The following is a 21,937-nucleotide window of genomic DNA, read 5'->3' as shown; positions in this document are numbered from 1 at the left end:
GACCTGTCAATGATGCGCTCTATAACCACACCACTGAGTGGCAGCTGTCTGTGTGCACTGTGCATAGGCAGAAAGCTGCTTGTTGCTCATCTCCTGTGTTTGCACGCTGATAGCGGAGGGTTTATGTGACTGTAGACTACTGTGTATTGTGGCCTTTTCCCACAGACCCTGCACCATTCCTCTATAACAACCCCATTCACATTGCTATGGAGGCCGCAGCAGTCAGAGACACCTGTAGATGACACAGCCTAACCAGGCAGAAACAATAACAGGAGTCCTCGGCTCCTCCCACCGGCTGTCATCCGGCTCCTCCCACCGGCTGTCATCCAGCCCCTCCGCAGCCTATGAGAAGCTGTACATTGCCTATCCATTCACGGGCAGCAGCTTCAGCGCCACTTCCGGGTGTGCCTCGCATTGCATCCTGGATGTTGTATTTCCCCGACTGCACAGTTCACAGCGTACATCCGCTCTTAAAACTACAACGACCGTGATGCTTAGGACGTGGAATGGGCGTGGTATTTGGTAAAAGGGGCAGTTACGTCTGTCAACGGCTCCGCACAGTAGGGGGCGGAGCTGCAGCTGGCGGTGAACGGGGGTTGTGCTTCCGCATTGGAGACCGTTGCTGGTGGACGGGCCGCCGGAGGATGAGCCAGCGGTGAGCGGTGTGTAGCCATGTCTCAGCAGCCTCCTCAGTCCCCGGCGCAGGCGCAGCAGAGGAGGAGAGATCGCCGCATCTTTTCTGGGACCTGTCCGGAGCCCAAGTGCAGGGCCCGGCTCTTCTTCCCGGCTCAGGGCTCGGCCAGTATCGAGTGCACCGACTGCGGCCAGAGACATGAGCAGAAGCAGCTGCTGGAGGTGGAGGAGGTGACGGAGCCGGACGTGGTGCTCCACAACTTGCTGAGGAACGCCCTGCTCGGGGTGGCGGGGACCCCCCGGAGGAACACGGACATGGTGAAAGTCATGGGGCTGTCCAACTACCACTGCAAGCTGCTGGCCCCCATCCTGGCCCGCTATGGGATGGACAAGCAGACGGGCAAGGCCAAGCTGCTGCGGGACATGAACCAGGGGGACGTGTTTGACTGCTCCCTGCTGGGGGACCGGGCCTTCCTGATGGAGCCGGAGCATGTGGACACGGTGGGCTACGGGAAGGACCGCTCCGGGAGCCTGCTCTACCTGCACGACACGCTGGAGGACATCAAGCGGGCCAACGGCAACCTGGAGTGCTTCATCCCGGTGCACGTGGATGGCGATGGGCACTGCCTGGTGCACGCCGTGTCCCGGGCGCTGGTGGGCAGGGAGCTGTTCTGGCACGCGTTGCGGGAGAACCTTAAGAAACACCTGAAAGAAAACCTGGACAGATACAAAGCCCTCTTCCATGACTTCATCGACGTGGCCGAGTGGGAAGACATCATTAACGAGTGTGACCCGTGGTTCGTACCCCCGGAAGGCGTCCCTCTAGGTTTACGTAACATTCACATATTCGGGCTCGCCAACGTCCTTCACCGCCCCATCATATTGCTCGACTCTCTGAGCGGCATGCGGAGTTCTGGGGATTATTCGGCGACTTTCCTTCCTGGATTAATCCCGGTGGAAAATTGCAAAGGCAAAGACGGGCATCTGAATAAGCCGATCTGCATCGCCTGGAGCAGCTCCGGACGCAATCATTACATCCCATTAGTTGGTATCAAAGGGGGTCCTTTGCCAAAATTACCCTTGAAATTGCTCCCCAAAGCTTGGGGGGTGCCACAGGATTTGATCCGAAAATATGTGAAGTTGGAGGAGGATGGGAGTTGTGTTATTGGAGGAGACAGAAGTCTACAAGACAAGTATCTGCTGCGACTGGTTGCAGCTATGGAGGAGGTGTTCATGGACAAGCACGGTATCCACCCCAGTTTGGTAGCTGACGTGCACCAATATTTCTACAGACGGACTGGAGTCATTGGCATCCAACCTGAAGAAGTCACCGCTGCCGCTAAAAAGGCAGTGCTGGAAAATCGCCTTCACAAATGCCTCATATGTGGGGCACTGTCAGAACTGCTGGTTCCTCCAGAGTGGCTGGCACCGGGTGGCAAGCTATATAACCTGGCCAAGACGACACATGGCCACTTGAAGCCGGACAAGAATTACAGCTTTCCCCTAAATAACATAGTTTGCTCTTACGATGCCATAAATGATATTTTAGTACCTGACTTTACCTTGAGCAATTTAACCAGTTGCAATTGGTGCCGAGGGAACTCTGTGCGCAGAGTGAGGAGCGATTCGTCAATTGTGTATCTGGACGGAGACAGAACTAACACTAGGTCTTATGGGGGCAAATGTGGTTGTGGCTTCAAACATTACTGGGATGGTAAGGAATATGACAACTTGCCTGAAGCCTTCCCTATAACGCTAGAGTGGGGCGGAAGAGTCGTGCGTGAAACGGTCTACTGGTTCCAGTATGAAAGTGACACCAGTCTGAATAGTAATGTCTATGATGTTGCAATGAAACTAGTCACTAAGCACTTCCCAGGGGAGTTTGGCAGCGAAATTCTTGTACAGAAGGTGGTGAACACAATATTACACCAGACGGCCAAGAAGAATCCTGATGACTACACCCCTGTATCTATAGACGGGGCTCACGTTCAACGAGTGGAAGATATCAAACCAGAACAGTACTCAGACTCCCAGTTACCAACAAAAATCATTCTTACTGGCCAAAAGGCCAAAACGTTGCACAAAGAAGAGTTAAGCATGAGCAAAACCGAAAGGAAAATTCAGCAGAACATTTCAGAACAAGCGTCTGTAATGCAAAAACGCAAATCTGACAAGATTAAACAGGAACAGAAAGGACAAGTAAGATCGTCCTCTCCTGGCACAGTCAGAGATGGTCCTTCATCAGGGCCTTCAACCCCCACAAGAACGCCTTACTCCCCAACCTCTTCCAAAGAAAAGAAAATCCGCATAACCACCAATGATGGCCGCCAAGCGATGCTTACCCTCAAGTTCTCAACAACATTCTCCGAGCTTCAGGAAGGAATAGATAAAGAGTTGGATATCCCTCCTTACTTACAGTGTATTCGCTATGGATTTCCTCCGAAGGAGCTGCTACCACCAAAGGATGGCATGGCGAATGAACCTGTGCCTCTTCAACATGGCGACCGAGTGACTGTAGAAATTTTAAAGGCCAAAGAAAAAGCTGTCCAGCATATGTCTGCTCACTCGGTCCATTCTGTGACAGAGGAGGAGTCGACTGTCTCTGTGAAGTCTGTTTCTAAGGAGCTTCAGGACCAGATCGATAAGGAGATGTACTCCTTGTGTTTGCTGGCAACCCTTATGGGTAAGAAATGTCCCTTTTTTGTGCATGACTTACCACTTTTGACACTCTTCTAATGTTTAGGTAATAACATGTACTGGACATATGTTAGATGTACACTGTTACGTCTCCCCACTGCCATCACCTGACATGCACCTTCCGTTCTTTGGCCTTGATCTTCTGCTAGTAACACCCTTAGTTTCTTAATGAGTACATGGGTTTGCTTCTCGACTTTATTTGGATCATGCATTTCCTCTTATTTTGTTTTAGGAGAGAGGATCTGCTTTTGAGTTTCCAAATGAAGTATACTTTGGTGAGCAATTTATTAAGAGCTGCATTTTTTTTTTGTGGTATTAAAAAAGTTGTCCACTACTTGGACAACTTCTTCTCATACCCCTCACTTGGCCCTCATAAAGTAATAAAGCCTATACTCGCTTACCGCGCTGGCGCCGTTCCTGTGGTGTCGGCACTCCATCTCCCGGGGTTCCCGTGCTGCTGTTGTGACATGAGAAGCCATTGTCAATATCCCCGCCTTCTGTCGAATTGATCAGGAAGAGTAAGTCCGAGATCAGCTGCAGCCCGGACTTCCTCTTCATGTTCGATTTGCTGAAATGCGGAGACATTGATGCCAGCGCTGATTTGGCGCCGGCATCACGTCTCACAACGGCAGCATCAGAGCCCTGGTGGGGCCAAACATTTGGATCAGGAAGGAGTTCTATAATGGACGACCCATTTAATATAAAGCCTGCTGGTAAAAAAGAAAAAGTTCCTAATTTATTAAAGAAGCACTTCCATGAAACTTCTTATATTTTAAACCCGTGTAAATATGGTGTAGGTTCGGTGAATTACTTACTGACTGCTGTCTTCTCTGGTATCCAGGGCTGCTCCATTGTTCTGGGTCATGCGACTTCAGTTCCAACTTGCCAGATCACACAGAGGTTTATGTGTGAGCTGGAAATCACTTTTACAATGTAACAATGGAGTCTCGTTCCGACGCTCCATAGACTTATAAAACACACACACAGACCCTGGTGTGAGCTGACAAGTCGGAATAGAAGTCGCATGACTCAGAAGCGGACTGGAGTGGCGCTGGAAATCGGATAAGATGGCGATTGGTAAGTAGGTCATGACTGTGCTGTCCAGATGTGAAAGGACCACTGATGCCATTGATTGCCTACTGCAGTGGCCTGGGCTCAGTCTATGATGAGGAAAGGAGGCAAGTACACCTACCTTTTTTGGGTTGCAGTGGCCGATTGTCATTCTGCAAAGATCTATTTTAAGATATATACATTTGCCATAATGGACACATGGGTACAGTACAAGTATCATTCCTCAGCAAACTGTAAAGGATCTCATTGAATGAATAAGTGGAGGACCTGGTACGAAAGGTTCAGAAAATTGTACAAAGCCACTAATCATTGACCTGTGAACATGTACCACTGATAGCTGATCAATGAGCAAAATGCGATAGTTTGTAGAGTCCCTAAAATTGTCAACAAAATGCATGCTGCGTAGAGATCGAACAATCGTATTTAAGCACCCTCCAGTGTTTGTGCTTTTATTTCGGTGGTACCATTAATCCTAGTAATATCCTTACCAGCTACTGTCTTCAGCTGTTCCCAGTGCCGCTCCGGTCCTGATCCGCCATCTTGTGACTTCAACTTCTGACTTGACAGGAAGTTAGAAGTAACGGTCACAAGCTCTCAATGTCAGTCTATGAGAGCGGCGTTCTGGCCTTGTTCTGGCTCTCATAGACTAACATTGAGTTGTGACTTCTGGTTTGTCCAGCAAGCACTGGAACGATCCAGCAGGTGACAATCTGCTGATAACAGATGAAGATGGCGGCTGGTAAGTGTAAGACTAGGTGCAGGCAACTTAGATTAGTAGGACCACTACAGCGGTGAGTAAAAACAAAAACACTGTAGCGGTGCTTTTAATGTTTGTTCCTTATACTGTTTGCATTGGCCCATGCAATCTGACTTGTTAACTTGTTGATCAGCGCTTGTTGTAGGAAAGACCTTTTTCTTGTAAATCCAGTTTTACTTTTCAGATATGGAAACAAACATATTAACTAGTTAAATGCCGCTGTCAAACGCTGACAGCGGCATTTAACTAGCGCTTCCGGCCATCGGGCCGGAAATGAGCGCATCGCTGACCCCCGTCACGTGATCGGGGGGTCAGCGATGCGTCGGCATAACAACCAGAGGTCTCCTTGAGACCTCTATGGTTGTTAATGCCGGATTACTATGAGCGTTAAACGGCGTAGCGTGAAAAAAATTTGAAACGCCAGAATTACGTTTTTTTGGCCGCTGCAACATTACATTGAAATGCAATAACAGGCGATCAAAAGAACGTATCTGCACCAAAATGTGGTATCATTAAAAACGTCAGCTCAGCATGCAAAAAATAAGCCCTCACCCGACCCCAGATCACGAAGCATGGAGTTGCTACGGGTATCGGAAAATTGCGCAATTTTTTCTCTTTTTTTTAAGCAGAGTTTGGATTTTTTTTACCACTTAGATAAGGCTGGGTTCACATTGCGTTTATATGGCACTTTAGACGGACTACATTACACCGCGGCATAACGCGGTGTAACATAGGACTTAATGGCGGCGTTAACGGACTATGTCGGACGCATCGCTAGCCGTCATTGAGTGACGGACCCTGGGACGCGTGCTGCAGTGTTTTCGGGTCCATCACTGCTAGTGCAGATAGAGCATCTGCTAGCTCTTTCTGCGCTAGTAATATGATATATCGGCACTTGCGTTAACAGCAGCCCATTAACGCAATGTGAACCTAAACATGTTAGGTGTCTATGAACTCGTAATGACCTGGAGAATCATAATGGCAGGTCAGTTTTAGCATTTAGTGAACCTAGCAAAAAAGCCAGACAAAAAACAAGTGTGGGATTGCACTTTTTTTTGCAATTTCACCGCACTTGGATTTTTTTTCCCCGTTTTCTAGTACACGACATGGTAAAACCAATGATGTTGTTCAAAAGTACAACTCGTCCCACAGAAAATAAGCCCTCACATGGCCATATTCACGGAAAAATAAAAAAGTTACGGCTTTGGGAAGGAGGGGAGCAAAAAACGAAAAAGCTGGGGTCATGAAGGGGTTAAGAAGGGAGTGGGCAGCCTTGAATGGTGATTTTAATTTTTTTTTTTTTTTTTTTAAATGAAAACCACAGATTACTGTAAATGGTCACAAAGGTCCCTAATGCCCCCTGAAAGTACTTGACTGTAGCCAAAGTCAGATCCAAACTTTTGGTTTACGGAAATCCACAAGTGTCTGTGGTCTGAGATGGGGGCCGCTGAGGTGTGTGGGATCCTGCTCTGCCTGCCGGGATCCCGCTCTGCCTGCCGGAATCCCACAACCCAGAGGTGAGGAGGGGCCGCTGAGGTGTGCGGGATCCCACTCTGCCTGCCGTAATCCCACAACCCAGAGGTGAGAAGGGGCTGCTGAGGTGTGTGGGATCCCGCTCTGCCTGCCGGAATCCCACAACCCAGAGGTGAGGAGGGGCCGCTGAGGTGTGCGGGATCCCACTCTGCCTGCCGTAATCCCACAACCCAGAGGTGAGAAGGGGCTGCTGAGGTGTGTGGGATCCCGCTCTGCCTGCCGGAATCCCACAACCCAGAGGTGAGGAGGGGCCGCTGAGGTGTGCGGGATCCCACTCTGCCTGCCGTAATCCCACAACCCAGAGGTGAGAAGGGGCCGCTGAGGTGTGCGGGATCCTGCTCTGCCTGCCGGAATCCCACAACCCAGAGGTGAGAAGGGGCTGCTGAGGTGTGCGGGATCCTGCTCTGCCTGCCGGAATCCCACAACCCAGAGGTGAGGAGGGGCCGCTGAGGTGTGCGGGATCCCGCTCTGCCTGCCGTAATCCCACAACCCAGAGGTGAGAAGGGGCTGCTGAGGTGTGCGGGATCCCGCTCTGCCTGCCGGAATCCCACAACCCAGAGGTGAGAAGGGGCTGCTGAGGTGTGCGGGATCCCGCTCTGCCTGCCGGAATCCCACAACCCAGAGGTGAGGAGGGGCCGCTGAGGTGTGCGGGATCCCGCTCTGCCTGCCGGAATCCCACAACCCAGAGGTGAGGAGGGGCCGCTGAGGTGTGCGGGATCCCGCTCTGCCTGCCGGAATCCCACAACCCAGAGGTGAGGAGGGGCCGCTGAGGTGTGCGGGATCCCGCTCTGCCTGCCGGAATCCCACAACCCAGAGGTGAGGAGGGGCCGCTGAGGTGTGCGGGATCCCGCTCTGCCTGCCGTAATCCCACAACCCAGAGGTGAGAAGGGGCTGCTGAGGTGTGCGGGATCCCGCTCTGCCTGCCTGCCTACTTTGTGGAAATAAATTGACATCTGGCCTTATCAAAGAGGTGTCCCTCAAGGCTGAAACATTCAAAAGTGATCATCTAGAGTTCGTATCACTCCCACCCAGTAACACTAAATTGTCAGTGTATTCATTAACTGGAGTCTGTGTTCATGCTAAGCCCAGGTGCTCGGTGTACCGTGGTGGGGCTGATCATTTACATATACCTTCCCACCTGCCATATTTTTGTTCCCGTCATTCTGTGTCGAGACTCCCTTTAATATCTAGGATGAATAATGAAGGCGCCACAAAATTGAGATCTAAAGGTACCGTCACACTCAGCAACCTTGCAACGAGAACGACAACGATCCGTGACGTTGCAGCGTCCTGGATAGTGATCTCGTTGTGTTTGACACGCAGCAGCAATCTGGATCCCGCTGTGATATCGCTGGTCGGAGCTAGAAGTCCAGAACTTTATTTCGTCGTCAGGTCGGCGTGTATCGTCATGTTGGACATCAAAAGCAACGATGCTAGCAATGTTTTACATGGAGCTAACGACCTGTGAGAACGAGAAGTGAGTCGCCGTTACGTCACTGGATCGCTCCTGCATCGTTCTGGAGCTGCTGTGTTTGACGTCTCTACAGCGACCAAAACAGCGACGCTGCAGCGATCGGCTCGTTGTCTATATCGCTGCAGCGTCGCTGAGTGTGACGGTACCTTTAAGGCTGAGTCACACATAACGATATCGTTAACGATATTGTTGCAACGTCACGCTTTTGGTGACGTAGCAACGATCCCGCTAACGATCTCGTTATGTGTGACAGCGACCAACGATCAGGCCCCTGCTGAGAGATCGTTGGTCGTTGGGGAATGATCAGGACCATTTTTTGGTCGCTGATCACCCGCTGTCATCGCTGGATCGGCGTGTGTGACGCCGATCCAGAGATGTGTTCACTTGTAACCAGGGTAAATATCGGGTTACTAAGCACAGGGCCGTGCTTAGTAACCCGATATTTACCCTGGTTACCATTGTAAAAGTAAAAAAAAAAAAAACAGTACATACTCACATTCTGATGTCTGTCACGTCCCCCGGCGTCCACAGGGTTAAAACTGCTTTCGGCAGGAGCGCTGCTAATGCACGCGCTGCTGCCGAGAGCTTCCCTGCACTGACTGTGTCTGCGCCGGCCGTAAAGCAGAGCACAGCTGTGACGTCACCGCTGTTACTGCCGGCGCTGACACATTCAGTGCAGGGAAGCTCTCGGCAGCAGCGCGTGCATTAGCAGCGCTCCTGCCGAAAGCAGTTTTAACCCTGTGGACGCCGGCGGGGGACGTGACAGACATCAGAATGTATGTAGTGTTTTTTTTTTTTACTTTTGCAATGGTAACCAGGGTAAATATCGGGTTACTAAGCGCGGCCCTGCACTTAGTAACCCGATGTTTACCCTGGTTACCCGGGTGCTGCAGGGGGACTTCGGCATCGTTGAAGACAGTTTCAACGATGCCGAAGTCGTTCCCCTGATCGTTGGTCGCTGGAGAGAGCTGTCTGTGTGACAGCTCCCCAGCGACCACACAACGACTTACCAACGATCACGGCCAGGTCGTATCGCTGGTCATGATCGTTGGTAAGTAGTTTAGTGTGACTCCAGCTTAAGACAAGATGCTCCAGGATTGCGTCATGAAGAGTTCTGGGCTGAGAAATCAGCAGGCACTCTATATGATGGCAGAATTGTGACATTGTGCAATGCACACGCTGTCACAGTTCCCCTGTATTCTCGGTGGACAGTCATGTGACCGTATGTGATTTGCATACTCGCGGTCACATGCCAACTAGACTCTTCCGACTAGAAGAGAACTGTGAAGTGCAGAAGTCTAGTCGGCACGTGACTACATATAGTATTTAAATCCTATACATACGGTCACGTGACTGTCCAACCACATGTGGAATACAGCGAAATCATGTGTGTACACTGTACATTGTAACGATTCGCGTAGTACTGTTCCATTCAGTTGCTGGCGGTCTCCATCAGTCCTTTAGATGGGTCAGTCCAGGTCATTACATGACTGACATTTTGCTACATGTGGGCAGATTGGTGTTTGTTTACTGGTTCGTTTAGCCAGGACGATGAACGAGTGTTTTGCTCTTTGGCCAGTATATTGGAACGAGCTTTCCTACAAACTCTCGTTCCCCAATTATTGGGGCTTGCTTAAATTTGCTTTAACTAGAATGTCCATAAATGAGGTACTTCTGATGGGCAGGGATTTGGCAGTGGGACACCTGATCTAGCAGTTACCGCCTATTCCATAGAATACCTCTTTAAAGGGTTGTTCAGGATTACAAAGTAAAGGTTTTCTGGGGTTTGTTTTTCTCCTCTTTTCTACTATCAGGATAAATAGAATTTGCACAAGATGCACGTAGTCAGATGTTTTCTGCATGTAGATTATTTGTGTGCCTGGAACAAGGAACACCTGATGACAGGTGATATAAAGTCACATTGGGTCACTGCACACTGCTCTCTCTTATTATTGCCAAATCTGAAATCTGCAGCATAAATCTACCCAAAATTCTGTGACATTTGGGAATTTAAAATTCTGCAGCTTCGCCCTAAAATCTGTAAAAAAAAAAAAAAGTATCTGTACAGCACATATTGCAGCTTTGAACGGCAAGCAACTGTTAACCCCATCCTGCCTTTCGACATACTATATAACAGGGCAGAAAGATGGTGAGTGTGAGGTTCTGTAGGATTACTGCCCTGGAGCTGGGTCTGCAGCCGCGCCATTTGTACTCGTATAATTCCACTATTAGCCAGGATCTGAAATCTGGTTGCCACCAGCAAATATTTAGATAATTTTTTTGTGTATGTAATCCTAAATGGAAAACTTTTGTCCTCAGTCGTATGTGTAGATTTACTGTGCTCACATTTTTTTGCTACATGTGAATAGGATTTTCAAAACCTTGTTCACTATTGATCTGCAAAAGATCCGCTAATTGGAAATCTGAATTTTTTTTTGTGTGTGTGTATGTTAAGTTTCCAGGTAAGTGATCTGTAAAGAGCCACACTGTTTTTAAAATTTAAAGAGTTATTCCCAACACTGAAAAGTTTAAAGGGAATCTGTCATCAAGTTTCTGCAGTGTAATCTAAGAGCAGCATACTGTAGGGGCAGAGAGCCTGACTTCAGGTTTGTATCATTTACTGGGCTGTGTTTTTAATAAAATCAGGAGATTATCACTACAGAACTAGGTTTCTGGTGCCTCCTAGTCGACGGTTCTGTGTAACCCTGCTCCCAATATACAGTGTACACAGAAAGCTGCCAATCAGAGGTGAGGGCGGGTTATACAGAGCTCAGTATTCAGAGAACTGCTAGAATCCGTGTTCACTGCTTCAGATCTATCATGACTGCTGTACAGATTGTATCCTCTTAATATATTGCAGTCATCATATTATATATTGCCGTCAACATATTATATAGTACTGTGTACTTAAGAATTAGCTGGATAGAAAACACGAGCAATTTTCTCTTTTCTGTTAGATCTATGACGTGATTAAAGGGAACCTGTCACCTGAATTTGGCGGGACAGAGAATAAACTTCAATCCAATATTGCGGCCAGCATGCAGCCAGCGGGTAAGGAAAGGGTGAATCAAACACCCGAAAACCCTGCCCATATGACCCAAAACTGGTCCTGCCAAATTCAGGTGACAGGTTCCCTTTAAAAATTGAGTAGCTGAATCCTTCTAAGCTCTATGTAGAAAAAGGAGGTCAATTTTCCCTGTAAGGCCGGTGTCACACTTGTAAAAGCAATACGAGAAACTCGTGTGAGTCTCTCGCATCAATACCCGGCACTGCATAGAAATACATGCAGCCGCACGCTCCGGTCCCGAGTGCCGGTGGCAGTGCCGGGTATTGATGCGAGAGACTCACACGAGTTTCTCGTATTGCACTCACAAGTGTGACCCCGACCTATGAGTTATAAGTCACTGCAAAAGTCACTGGCAGGAGGAGGAGCAGCTGGGTCAGAAGTTGGAGAGGAATGATAAATGCAGGGACAAGAGACTTCCTGTTTCTATGTAGAGCGGAGAAAAGAGAAGTATTATCGGTGTATAAATTCAAAATGAGCAATAGTAAGTACACAGTGCTATATAATATGATGACTGCAATATAATAAGAGGATGACAACTCTGATGAGGAGCAGGGCTTCTTAAATACATAAGATTGTCTGAGTCAATCTCTTGCTGTCAATGTACATGTGAATCTCCTGAAATAGCATGAATTAAGACCTTCTCCCTCTCCACCAAAAAATAAGTAAAAAAAAAATATATGCATACATATGTATTTTTTTTTAATGTGTTACACGCAAGAAAAAAATTATATATAATATGTAATTATATAATATTGGTGCATTCTGCATTATTTGCAAACAGAAGGGTTCATGGTGAAGGAAAAGTGCCGATCAGAGTGGCTATAAGTGCAGCCCGACCGGTGTCTCCCCGGTGCTTGTATATAAGGTATAGATGACCTCTGCACATGGTGCTGGGGTGTGACGCTGACGGGCGCTATGTGGAGGCGTTGTCTATAGCGGATGACGCTTTATCACGTCTACAGTCTACCTGCTCCGACTTATTACATGAGCAGATGTTGGATATGATTAGTAGTTAGTGACTCACTTTGGCAGCAGCTTCATCTTGATAAACAATTACTTTCATTTTATTTTTACTTTCATTTCTGACTTTCCCCGCTGTATTGGCGTAGCTGGCTGCAATCCCTAAGAATGGGAGAAGGCTGCTCATGTAGTATTACACAGGGCCATCAGATAAGTTGGCGGTCTTCCGGCCCCCTCCCTGCATCCTTTTGCACTGATTGGGCAGTCCCTTATTTCCATGTCCATTAGGAGTCCCCAGGATGACTTCGCAGCTTTCTGCCTTCTTAATCTGATCACCATAATGTGCATTATCCGCTCTCATTGTTCCTTTATTATTGCAGTAAATCATGTTACCTTCTTGTAGTCGGGGTACTGAGTAGATCACTAGTAAAGGCAGATGCAGAATGTGATTCTTTTTATCCTTTGTCTATGTTGTGACTCTGTAATTCCTTTTTACATTACACTAATGGAGGTGATACTGTGGAGACGTCTTAATAATGGCGTTTTATGGCCTTCTGGAGGAACAGGAAGTTCATAGCCTCACAAACCTTCTGGGTAATTGCCCAGCATCAGATGATGAATGGCAGAATTATATATTATGTATGATGCTTGTAATCGGCCTCTATTTCTTATTGATAAGTGTGAGAGGGTCTCATTTTTGAGTTTTTCTGACTTTCTGAATTTGTGTGCATTTTGTCTTCCAGGAGAAGATGTTTGGTCCTATGCTAAAGGCCTCCCTCATCTGTTCCAGCAGGGTGGAGTCTTTTACAATATCATGAAGAAAAATATGGGTGGGTCCTTGTTAAGTGGATTTTATCTCCTGACTGTGTTTATTCCTGAGCTTACAAAAATAAGATCTATGATGTACAATGCAGGCGGTTATTGACCACCGGTCTGAACGTGGCTGTCCTGTTGCTGTCCTATGAATTTTTTCCTAATACATAAAAAAGTGACACTTTGTAGCAGATTCCACATGGAAAATATTGATTTCTTCCAGTGCAAGTACGTTTTATAAGTACCCTATATACTCGAGTATAAGCCGACCCGAGTATAAGCCAAGACCCCTAATTTTGCAGCAAAAAGCTGGGAAAACTTAATGACTCGAGTATAAGCCTAGGGTGAAACATGCAACAGCTACCGGTAAATGTCAAAAATAAAAATAGATACCAATAAAAGTAAAATTAATTGAGACATCAGTAGGTTAAGTGTTTTTGAATATCCATATTGAATCAGGAGCCCCATATAATGCTCCATACAGTTCATGATGGGCCCCATAAGATGCTCCATACAAAATACGCCCCATATAATGCTGCATAAAATTTATGATGGGCCCCATAAGATGCTCCATCTTAAAATATGCCCCATATAATGCTGCACAAATGTTGATTATGGCCCCATAAGATGCTCCATATAACAATGTGCCGCATATAATGCTGCTGCAATAAAAAAAAAAAGACATACTCGCCTCTCGTCGCTGCCTGCTGCTCCTCAGTGTCCCTTCTCTCCGCAGTGACTGTTCAGGCAGAGGGCGGTGTGCACACTAATACTTCATCGCGCCCTCTGACCTGAACAGTCACTGCAGAGGACACGGAGCGGCGGTGAAACGGGGAAAGGTGAATATAAAATACTCACCTGCTCCCAGCGTGGTCCCTGGCAGCTTCTCCCGGACAGATGGTCTCCGGCGCCGGCAGCTTCTTCCTCTGTTCAGCGGTCACGTGGTACCGCTCATTACAGGATTGAATATGCGGCTCCACCCTATGGGAGTGGAGTCCATATTCATTACTTTAATGAGCGGTACCACATGACTGCTGAACAGGGGAAGAAGCTGCCGGAGACCATGGGACACGCAGGGACCGCGCCAGGAGCAGGTGAGTATGTGACCGTGGTCGCTCACCCTCGCCCGCCGACCCATACCCCAACCCCCCCCCCCGCGACCATGATTCGAGTATAAGCCGAGAGGGGCACTTTCAGCCCATTTTTTTGGGCTGAAAATCTCGGCTTATACTTGAGTATGTACAGTAACTGGTTTTATATCCTTTGTAAGTGACAAATACAATACATAATGAGGCTCCTCTATAAAAATGGATGCAGGGAATTTTTTACTCACTTATCTAAGCTGTTGCCCCCTAATACCAGCCAGCTTCAGAGCAGTGTTTACAAGCAATACAGCAGTGGTGGTCGGTCTCCCAGGCAACAAACTCTAAACAAGAGTTTTAGTATCTCAAGAATGACTGTAAATTTTAAAAAGCAGTCAATTGCAAAAGTAGTTGATTTTTTAAGCACTATCCAACAATATCAGTCAATGAAAATGGGAGTATCACTTTAGCTCATGACACTCCGAGCAGATTGGCATGGAAGCATTCTTTCCAAGAATGGGCTAAAGAAAAGACCTTCAAGTGATTGTTCAGTTTAATAGTTTTCCCTATTGTGACTAAAAAAATAATTTAATCAGTAGGTTCTGCTCAAACAAAATATACTGTAATTACTCTTTTATGTATAGTTGTGTTCTTCAAAAAGATCCAGATGTATCCATGAGGGAGACCCTGACACTGAATTGTAATAAATGGGTATGCTACAAAGCGCTTGGGTGACTCTGGAAGAGTTTTGCTCTACTAGAGTTTATCTAAAGTGTAATTGCAGTTTTTGAAAAATGTCCAAAGTTTGTATTAGTGCTAGTCCTGGTACTGACACCACTGCCGATGGCTGAAAAGGAGCAGAAGCACTACTCTCCTCTGAGGTTGAAGCCTGGCTCAGTAGAAAGGTTGACTTGGGCTATTGTCTTGGAGGAGAGTTGCGCTTAGCTGAGAACATCTTGGCAATAAATTGGAATTCATCAGCTTGTGCACACTGATCAAAACTTCTGACATGTCAGGTTTTCAAAAAGTTTGGGTTTATTAAGTATAAACTTTTTGTAGGCATTACCGATATTAAGTATGTATAAATGGTTGACTTCTTGATCGTTTTAGTAAAAAAAAAATTGTTTTTTTTGTTTGTTTCTGTTTTTAGGAGTAGTTGATGGAAAACACTGCACATTTCCATACCTACCCAACAAAACCTTTGTTTACAATGCGGCTGAAGACCGGCTAGAACTGTGTGTGGACGCAGCAGGTCATTTTCCCATTGGCCCTGAGGTAGAAGAACTGGTGAAAGAGGCGATGACTCAAGTGCGTTCTGAGGCATCTTCTAGGAGCAGAGAGTCTAGTCCTTCACATGGACTGATGAAGCTTGGCAGTGGTGGCGTGGTGAAGAAAAAGTCCGAGCATCACAATGTCACAGTCTTTCAAGGCAAAGGGCACTCTTTAGGAACAGCCTCCACAAGTCCAGAACATAACCAGAGAACCAGAGCTACGGCTAAGTCCAGCTCCACACCTAGCCTCAATAGCACTGTGACGTATTCTGATTCCTCGTCATTTATGTCCCCATCCAACGATGGGGAGCTTATCAGAGTAGCTCCTGGAGTAGTCACTATGAGAGATGGTCGGCAACTTGACCCCAATTTAATTGAGGCCCAGCGTAAAAAATTGCAAGAAATGGTTTCTTCCATTCAGGCTTCTATGGATAAGCACTTACGGGATCAAAATGCGGAACCATTAACGGGATCTGATGCTTTGCCTCGTAAAGGAGAAATGCTTACCTCAAAGCCTACGGGCAGCCCTTCTAAGGGGAATGTCGACACAACTGTAGCGCCTGCTAGTAGTAATGGGGGCTCTATAGCAACATCAATATCTGTGAGACCTAAAGTTCAGTCTGCAGTTTCTACAGATGATCCAGAAGAGATGGACAGCCAGGACACAGAAATAGCCCATGTAGCTGAGCCTATGGATCATTCATGATTAGCAAGGGGTTTGATCTCAAGGAGCGTACATAAATATATAAATATGTAATAATATGGCTGGGCCACCATTTGGAATAGTCCTTTAAAGAATTCTTGTACATTCAAAAGTATATTAAACGCCTTTTCGCTGCATGAAAATGTGTGTAATTTGGGGGAATAAAAGCTTTTCGATGGTTATTTTAGCTTTTAAAGGATTGAAAAAATCTGTAAAATGAAGTGTCTGTGCATTTTTCAATGAGCTTGCTGCCATTAATGTTGATCGGAATGTCCACTGCTGATACGCACAGTCTGAATGTGATGGTGACAGACCATATGACTTGCCATCACTTCCCTGTGAGGTTGCCTCCATATTAAAGAATCTACAGCCACTGTGGAAGGAGGATTTTAAAGCCCTGAGATTATATGTATGTGCTTTACTGCCTTTGTAACACCAACTTCTGAGAACATCGTTTTGTCTTGAGCGTTTAGTAGTTAGCGCTTTGTTATACGTGCAGTAATCTGGCTGTGCGCGCGTGAGTAAAGATTTAGGTCATATAGTAAAAATAAACCTAATGAAACACATCTTCTTGAAAGCTTGAATCACAATCCAGAGTGCCTCAGTTAGCTCACGAGGGCCTTTACCGAAAACCCAAGCTACTGCTGACCAAAGTGAATGCGTCTAGAGACCTTTTGGGACAGAATTAGTAGGATAAAAGGTTTTTGTCCTTTTTTTTTGTGTGTGGATTGGAAATGTGTTTTCTTTTTTCCAGCTCTTATGGTTGGTATAATTCTTGTAGATGATACAATATGAAATGTAACCTCACTAGACATTTCCTTTAGTCACTGTAGTGTATGAAGCAAATGGGTCATTGCTAAAAATGACCAGTGGCTTTGGAGACCAACTGCATGGCTTGATTACGTCCAGTAGGCTTTTTGGTCCGAGTAAGGGAGTTACAATGTGCGCTTACATGGGGTTGAGCAGTGGCCTCGCACACACGTCAGTGGCAACTGCCCGAGATGCCCGGCTTCATTTTTCATCAAATACAATCAAATCTAGCTAATGATCAATGACACCATTTTTTTTTCTTTTTCATCATTCTCCCTTAATTTCACTATATGGCTGATCTACTGATCGGACTGAATCTTTTTAAATACTTTATTCCTCAGTGTGAATGAAGAATGCCTGATACTCTCCTCTTGCATTGGTGCCATTCCAGCGACGTCGTCACCGGGTCTCCTGGTACTTGCATGACATAACTATCATTTTCTGATAAAGGGTGGTTTCACTCACGCCAGTGAGAACAGAAGCCCATTAGTGGCCACTGATTTGCTGCGACGTTCACGTGGCATAACAACGTTTTGGCGCCAACAATGCTAGAGCAGGTAGGGAGTATCTTTTCCGTTGGGGACCATAGTACTTAGCAGGGGTTGTCCACCCCTTTTAATGAGGATATTCTCCAATAGCTGTCGGCTAAATGCTCATTTGGACATTGGCTCTTCTCCCCATACAGATGCTTGGACCCAGCAACAGGTTCGGACATCGTTAGTCTATTGTGTATGGATATCGCTAGGATTTCTCCTGCGTAATGCACTTTTGTGGAGGGTGAATTTTGGTGGTTTCCTGTCACTGACTGTAAAAAGAGAGTATTAAATAACAACGTCACTTGATGGAGCTGCCATTCTGTCTAGTATTTGGCATCTGTCTAATATCTATTTGCAGTTGTGGATGTGTATTTCAGAGCTACCGGTTGGCGTCTCCCCTATTCTAGTTTGATAGACGGGGGTGTTGAAGGCCCCAACACTCAGACCTCCGGGGCTCACCTGAAACGCAGATGTCTAAGATGAGCGAATTCTGATTGTGGAACACACACAGGTCTGCCTTTTATGGCCCATAATGCTGACACTACTTTCAATGTTTTTTAGTGGCTTTTGTACATGAATGCTGCAGGTTGGATTTTTAGGACTAGATTTAGCCCCTTTGCAGGCAGCTGTTATTTGTATCATGAGCCAATTCTGTCGGACAACTTCAGAACGCTCCATGTTTTCTTATGTTGCTACAAATGGTAGTCTTTTTTTTTTTTTTCAGAACTGCTAAAAGTTCCCCCTACTCGTGGTCCTTTGGGCTAGGTCTTATCTTTCTTATCAAAGATGAACTATTTAGAGTAATGCTCCTCAGCTCCAGGCTTTGCAGCCCACCAACAAATAATGTTTTTCTTAGTATTGCACAAGGGAAGGAATTAATACTTGCACAATACTAAGGAAATCCTGATCTGTTATTGGGCCTCGAGGACAGGAGTTAATCACCGACTTGGAGCACAAGCGCTCACTAATTTACCATCAACTGTCAAAAAGGTGTCAATATATTTTAGTCTAAATTTTTATCTAAAGGATTGCTTGCTGGATGAAATTTTAAAGATGATTTCGACTTTTAGAAAAGTGTCCCCAAATGAATTAGATACCAGAAAAAAACCAAATACAAATAGTCCTCACCCTCCAGGGAACAGCGCTGACTTCCCTCCACTGCTTGTCTTTTTGCTGCAGTGATAACATCACATCAACAGCTCGTACCACTGCAGGCAATCCCTGAGCTCAGCATCTCATGCATTCTACAATGTCCGAGCCACTGAGCTCAGTGATTAGCTGCAGCAGTGACGTACACTGTTGACTTGACATCACTGCTGCAGCTAAACGACAGGTTGTGTAATGTTTTTCATCAGCTTTATTTTTTTTTTACATCAGTGTAGTTGATGCACAAAGAACACGTCCTTTATACATTTTGCACGTATAGTCTTTTTCCCTGCTGACCTCCGTTCTTCTGCCTCCTCCCAGAACTACAGCTCAATATGGCCGCCATAGTGGGAAGTCCAAACCATGCCACCTCTGATTTTTGTGTGCTGAGGAATGGACACAGGCTGATGATATAAAATCATCACTTTTAGGGTGTGGGGGTCACTGTAACCCACTTCATTGGTCTTTATAAGATTTTACTCTTTTAGCATCTGTCATAAAACAAGTTACTAGTGAACGTAATATACTGTTTTTTGTTTTTTTTGTAGGCATTTGGTAAGGCCAGTTTCACCTGTCTGTGTATGAAATGCGCTTTCTGCACCATACATGAGTCTCCTGACCTGAACTCTTCCACCTCATTGGTATATACGAAGCTGTTGGGTTTCGGTCAGGAGACTCGACCGGTCTGGAAATTGTGGCCTGTGTATGGACCACAAATCAGACTCTTGAAACTGATTTTACGGCATGGTGTTTCATCTAGAACAGTGAGTTATTGAAGTGTTAAAGGGTGGCAAATATTTGTAGGAAATCTGAAATGATTACTGTTTGATTTGGATTTTATCTAGATCCCATCAATTACCTTAGATTGTAGAGTTGTTGTTTTTTATCAATGTAACAATGGTAAAGACATTTATAGGTATAGACGTTACAGGAAATATTCTTGAAGTATAAGCTTTGTTTTTTTTTTTCCAGCTTCTCAAATCCATTCCATAATTGCAGTTCAGAGAACCTATACTTACGTTCCTGAAATGCTTCTCATTCCCCGTAAATGGAAGTAATGAAAATTAAATTGCATTGGAATTGTGTTTTCAGGTCTGCCTAGATTAGTCTACGTTCACATTTGCGGTCTGCGCCGCAGCATCGGGCGCCGCAGCGTCGCCGCATGCGTCATGTGCCCCTATATTTAACATGGGGGCGCATGGACATGCGTTGCACTTGCGTTTTGCGACGCATGCGTCACTGCGGCGCACGCGTCCGGGCGCAGAGGACGCAGCAAGTTGCATTTTTGCTGCGTCCAAAATCAACCAAAAAAAGGACGCATGCGTCGCAAAACGCAGCGTTTTGCATGTGTTTTGCTGCGTTTTTGTTTGCGTTGTGCGTTGCGTCGCCGACGCTGCGGCACACAACGCAAATGTGAACGTAGCCTCAGTTCTTCTTTTTGGCACCAGTTTGTTTGCTCATTGTTTGTTAATCTAGTTAATGGGTATCTTCATCCTCATTTCGGGAAATTCTATGTTGGTTCTGTGAGGATGCCTACGTTCTGACGAAGGCTTTGGATTGTGCCATCAATGCAGTGCTTAGTAGAAGTCTGATAGCTAAATATCATCTTTAATTGTTTTAAGGAATAGTGTCAGACGATCCATCTACTGGGTAGTCCTATCATGTCCTCTGGATACGACCAGAAGCGTCTGGTAGCTTTCTCTAGAACAGGGATCCATCATGTAGCACCATGACTGATGTGGCTAGGACCTATGTCCTGGGTGGGAATAACTCTTTAAGCTTTCCAGCATTATTTTAGTATTGTATTCTGACATTGAGATAAGAAGCCGATGTTACAAGCCCTCCTGTCAGAAGAACTTCTGTGCCTGCCGGACAACCCTCCATGCCTCTGATACTGCACTACAGAGTTGTCACAATGATGCTGTGTTTTTGTAAAGCGACTTTTACCATCTCTTCCTACACGTTATCAGGTGCTAAGAATAAGCTTTGATCTTCCTGCTGCTCCTTGAAGTTGAATGTTGCCTTGCACATGTAAATTACCGTGTGCACTTTGGCTCTGTTCACGTCACTTTCTTGATGTACATGTGTCGTATAAGTAAGGAGCAGTTGATGGTGTATAGAGGGACGTGCCCATGAATTTTCCTTATCACAATGTACTATGTTCATCATTACATGAGCTAACATGCTGGGATAAGGTGTTGTCTGAGCATACACGTGTGCTAACCGAGTGTCTTCGTCGTGCTTGAAAAATATGTTCGAGTCCTCTCAGCTTTTTGACAGCCGCAACACATGCAGGGGTTGCCTGTATTTCAGATATTCAGAACGCGCTCGGCCACGCAAGTCAATGAGCCCATGAACATCCGAGTGAGGTCCAAATTCCACGGACAGAACGGAGAAGATGGAGACATTTATTTTTCCCACCTTTTCCTCATCTGAAAAAAATCAGATCCTACTACGCTCATACTCTGATCAGTGAGGTCGCATAATCTGATTCACTAGGATCAGAGAAAACATGGTGGTGTGCCCCTAGCCTTAGCGGGAGTCATTGGCACCCGTGTAATTACTGTGGAGGCAAATGGTTGCAGCACGCTTAATTTCTTCAGACATTGCCTTTCTTCAATGAGCCATAATTTCCGTGTGCCACTTAATATTTGGGTATTTTCGCCTGAGAAAGTGTAAATGTGTACATTTTCTGTCCCATATAGGGGTTTTAAAGGTGTGGTACCAAGTTTGCAGTATCCACAGGATGTGATTGCTGGGGGTCTAACCGCTGCGATCCTCATCATTTACAGGAATGGGGTTCCGAATCTCCTGTTTAAATGGCGCATCAGCCTACAGGTTAAGCATTGCAATCTTGGTACAATACCTTGTGAGACCTGCAGTGACATTATTGCTGCCAAAAATACATGTACAATTTCTTTTAGTAATTTTTCTGTTGCAATAATGGCGTGGAGAAGAATTAAGTAATGCTGAATCCTCATATGATTATTATGTATTTATTGCAGAAATTCAGATGTGAAAGTAGCAAAGCATAGATTTGATGTTTTTGATGTGGATTTTTCCAGCTTTTTTTTGTGTGTATAGGTGACATTTTGATTTCAAAGTTAGATTTGGAAGGAGTGCTTTTTATTTTTTTAGCAGAAACCCCTGATGAATGGACTTGTTCTATACAGAAACCGAATGGCATCTCTATGATGCTAATATGGGCACAAAAATGCACCCGCAGTATACTCGTGTGAAGCGAGCCCAGTCTTAGCCTGGTCCAGTCAATTCACTTGTCAAAGGTCTCCTTGTAGAGAAGAAAAAGCAATTCTCATATAGTATGTTGTGATGAGGGGATTGTGGAGGGGGCCGCCTCGTCAAAGCACTTTAATAGACAAGCAC

General features: G+C 45.9%; 1 protein-coding gene across 1 annotated transcript; it reads left to right on the top strand.

Annotated features, from left to right (window-relative positions):
- The first annotated feature begins 537 nt into the window (after positions 1-537).
- VCPIP1 (valosin containing protein interacting protein 1) lies at positions 538-18,499 on the top strand. The gene is made up of 3 exons (XM_077270597.1): positions 538-3,316; positions 12,936-13,022; positions 15,238-18,499. Exons 1-3 carry the CDS (start codon positions 673-675, stop codon positions 16,062-16,064), a joined length of 3,558 nt encoding a protein of 1,185 aa, XP_077126712.1. The 5' UTR covers positions 538-672; the 3' UTR covers positions 16,065-18,499.
- The last annotated feature ends 3,438 nt before the right edge of the window (positions 18,500-21,937 follow it).

The sequence above is a fragment of the Ranitomeya variabilis genome, chromosome 6 (assembly GCF_051348905.1).
Source record: "Ranitomeya variabilis isolate aRanVar5 chromosome 6, aRanVar5.hap1, whole genome shotgun sequence".
NCBI classification, from domain to species: domain Eukaryota; kingdom Metazoa; phylum Chordata; class Amphibia; order Anura; family Dendrobatidae; genus Ranitomeya; species Ranitomeya variabilis.
This window is presented reverse-complemented; position numbering and strand designations above follow the sequence as displayed.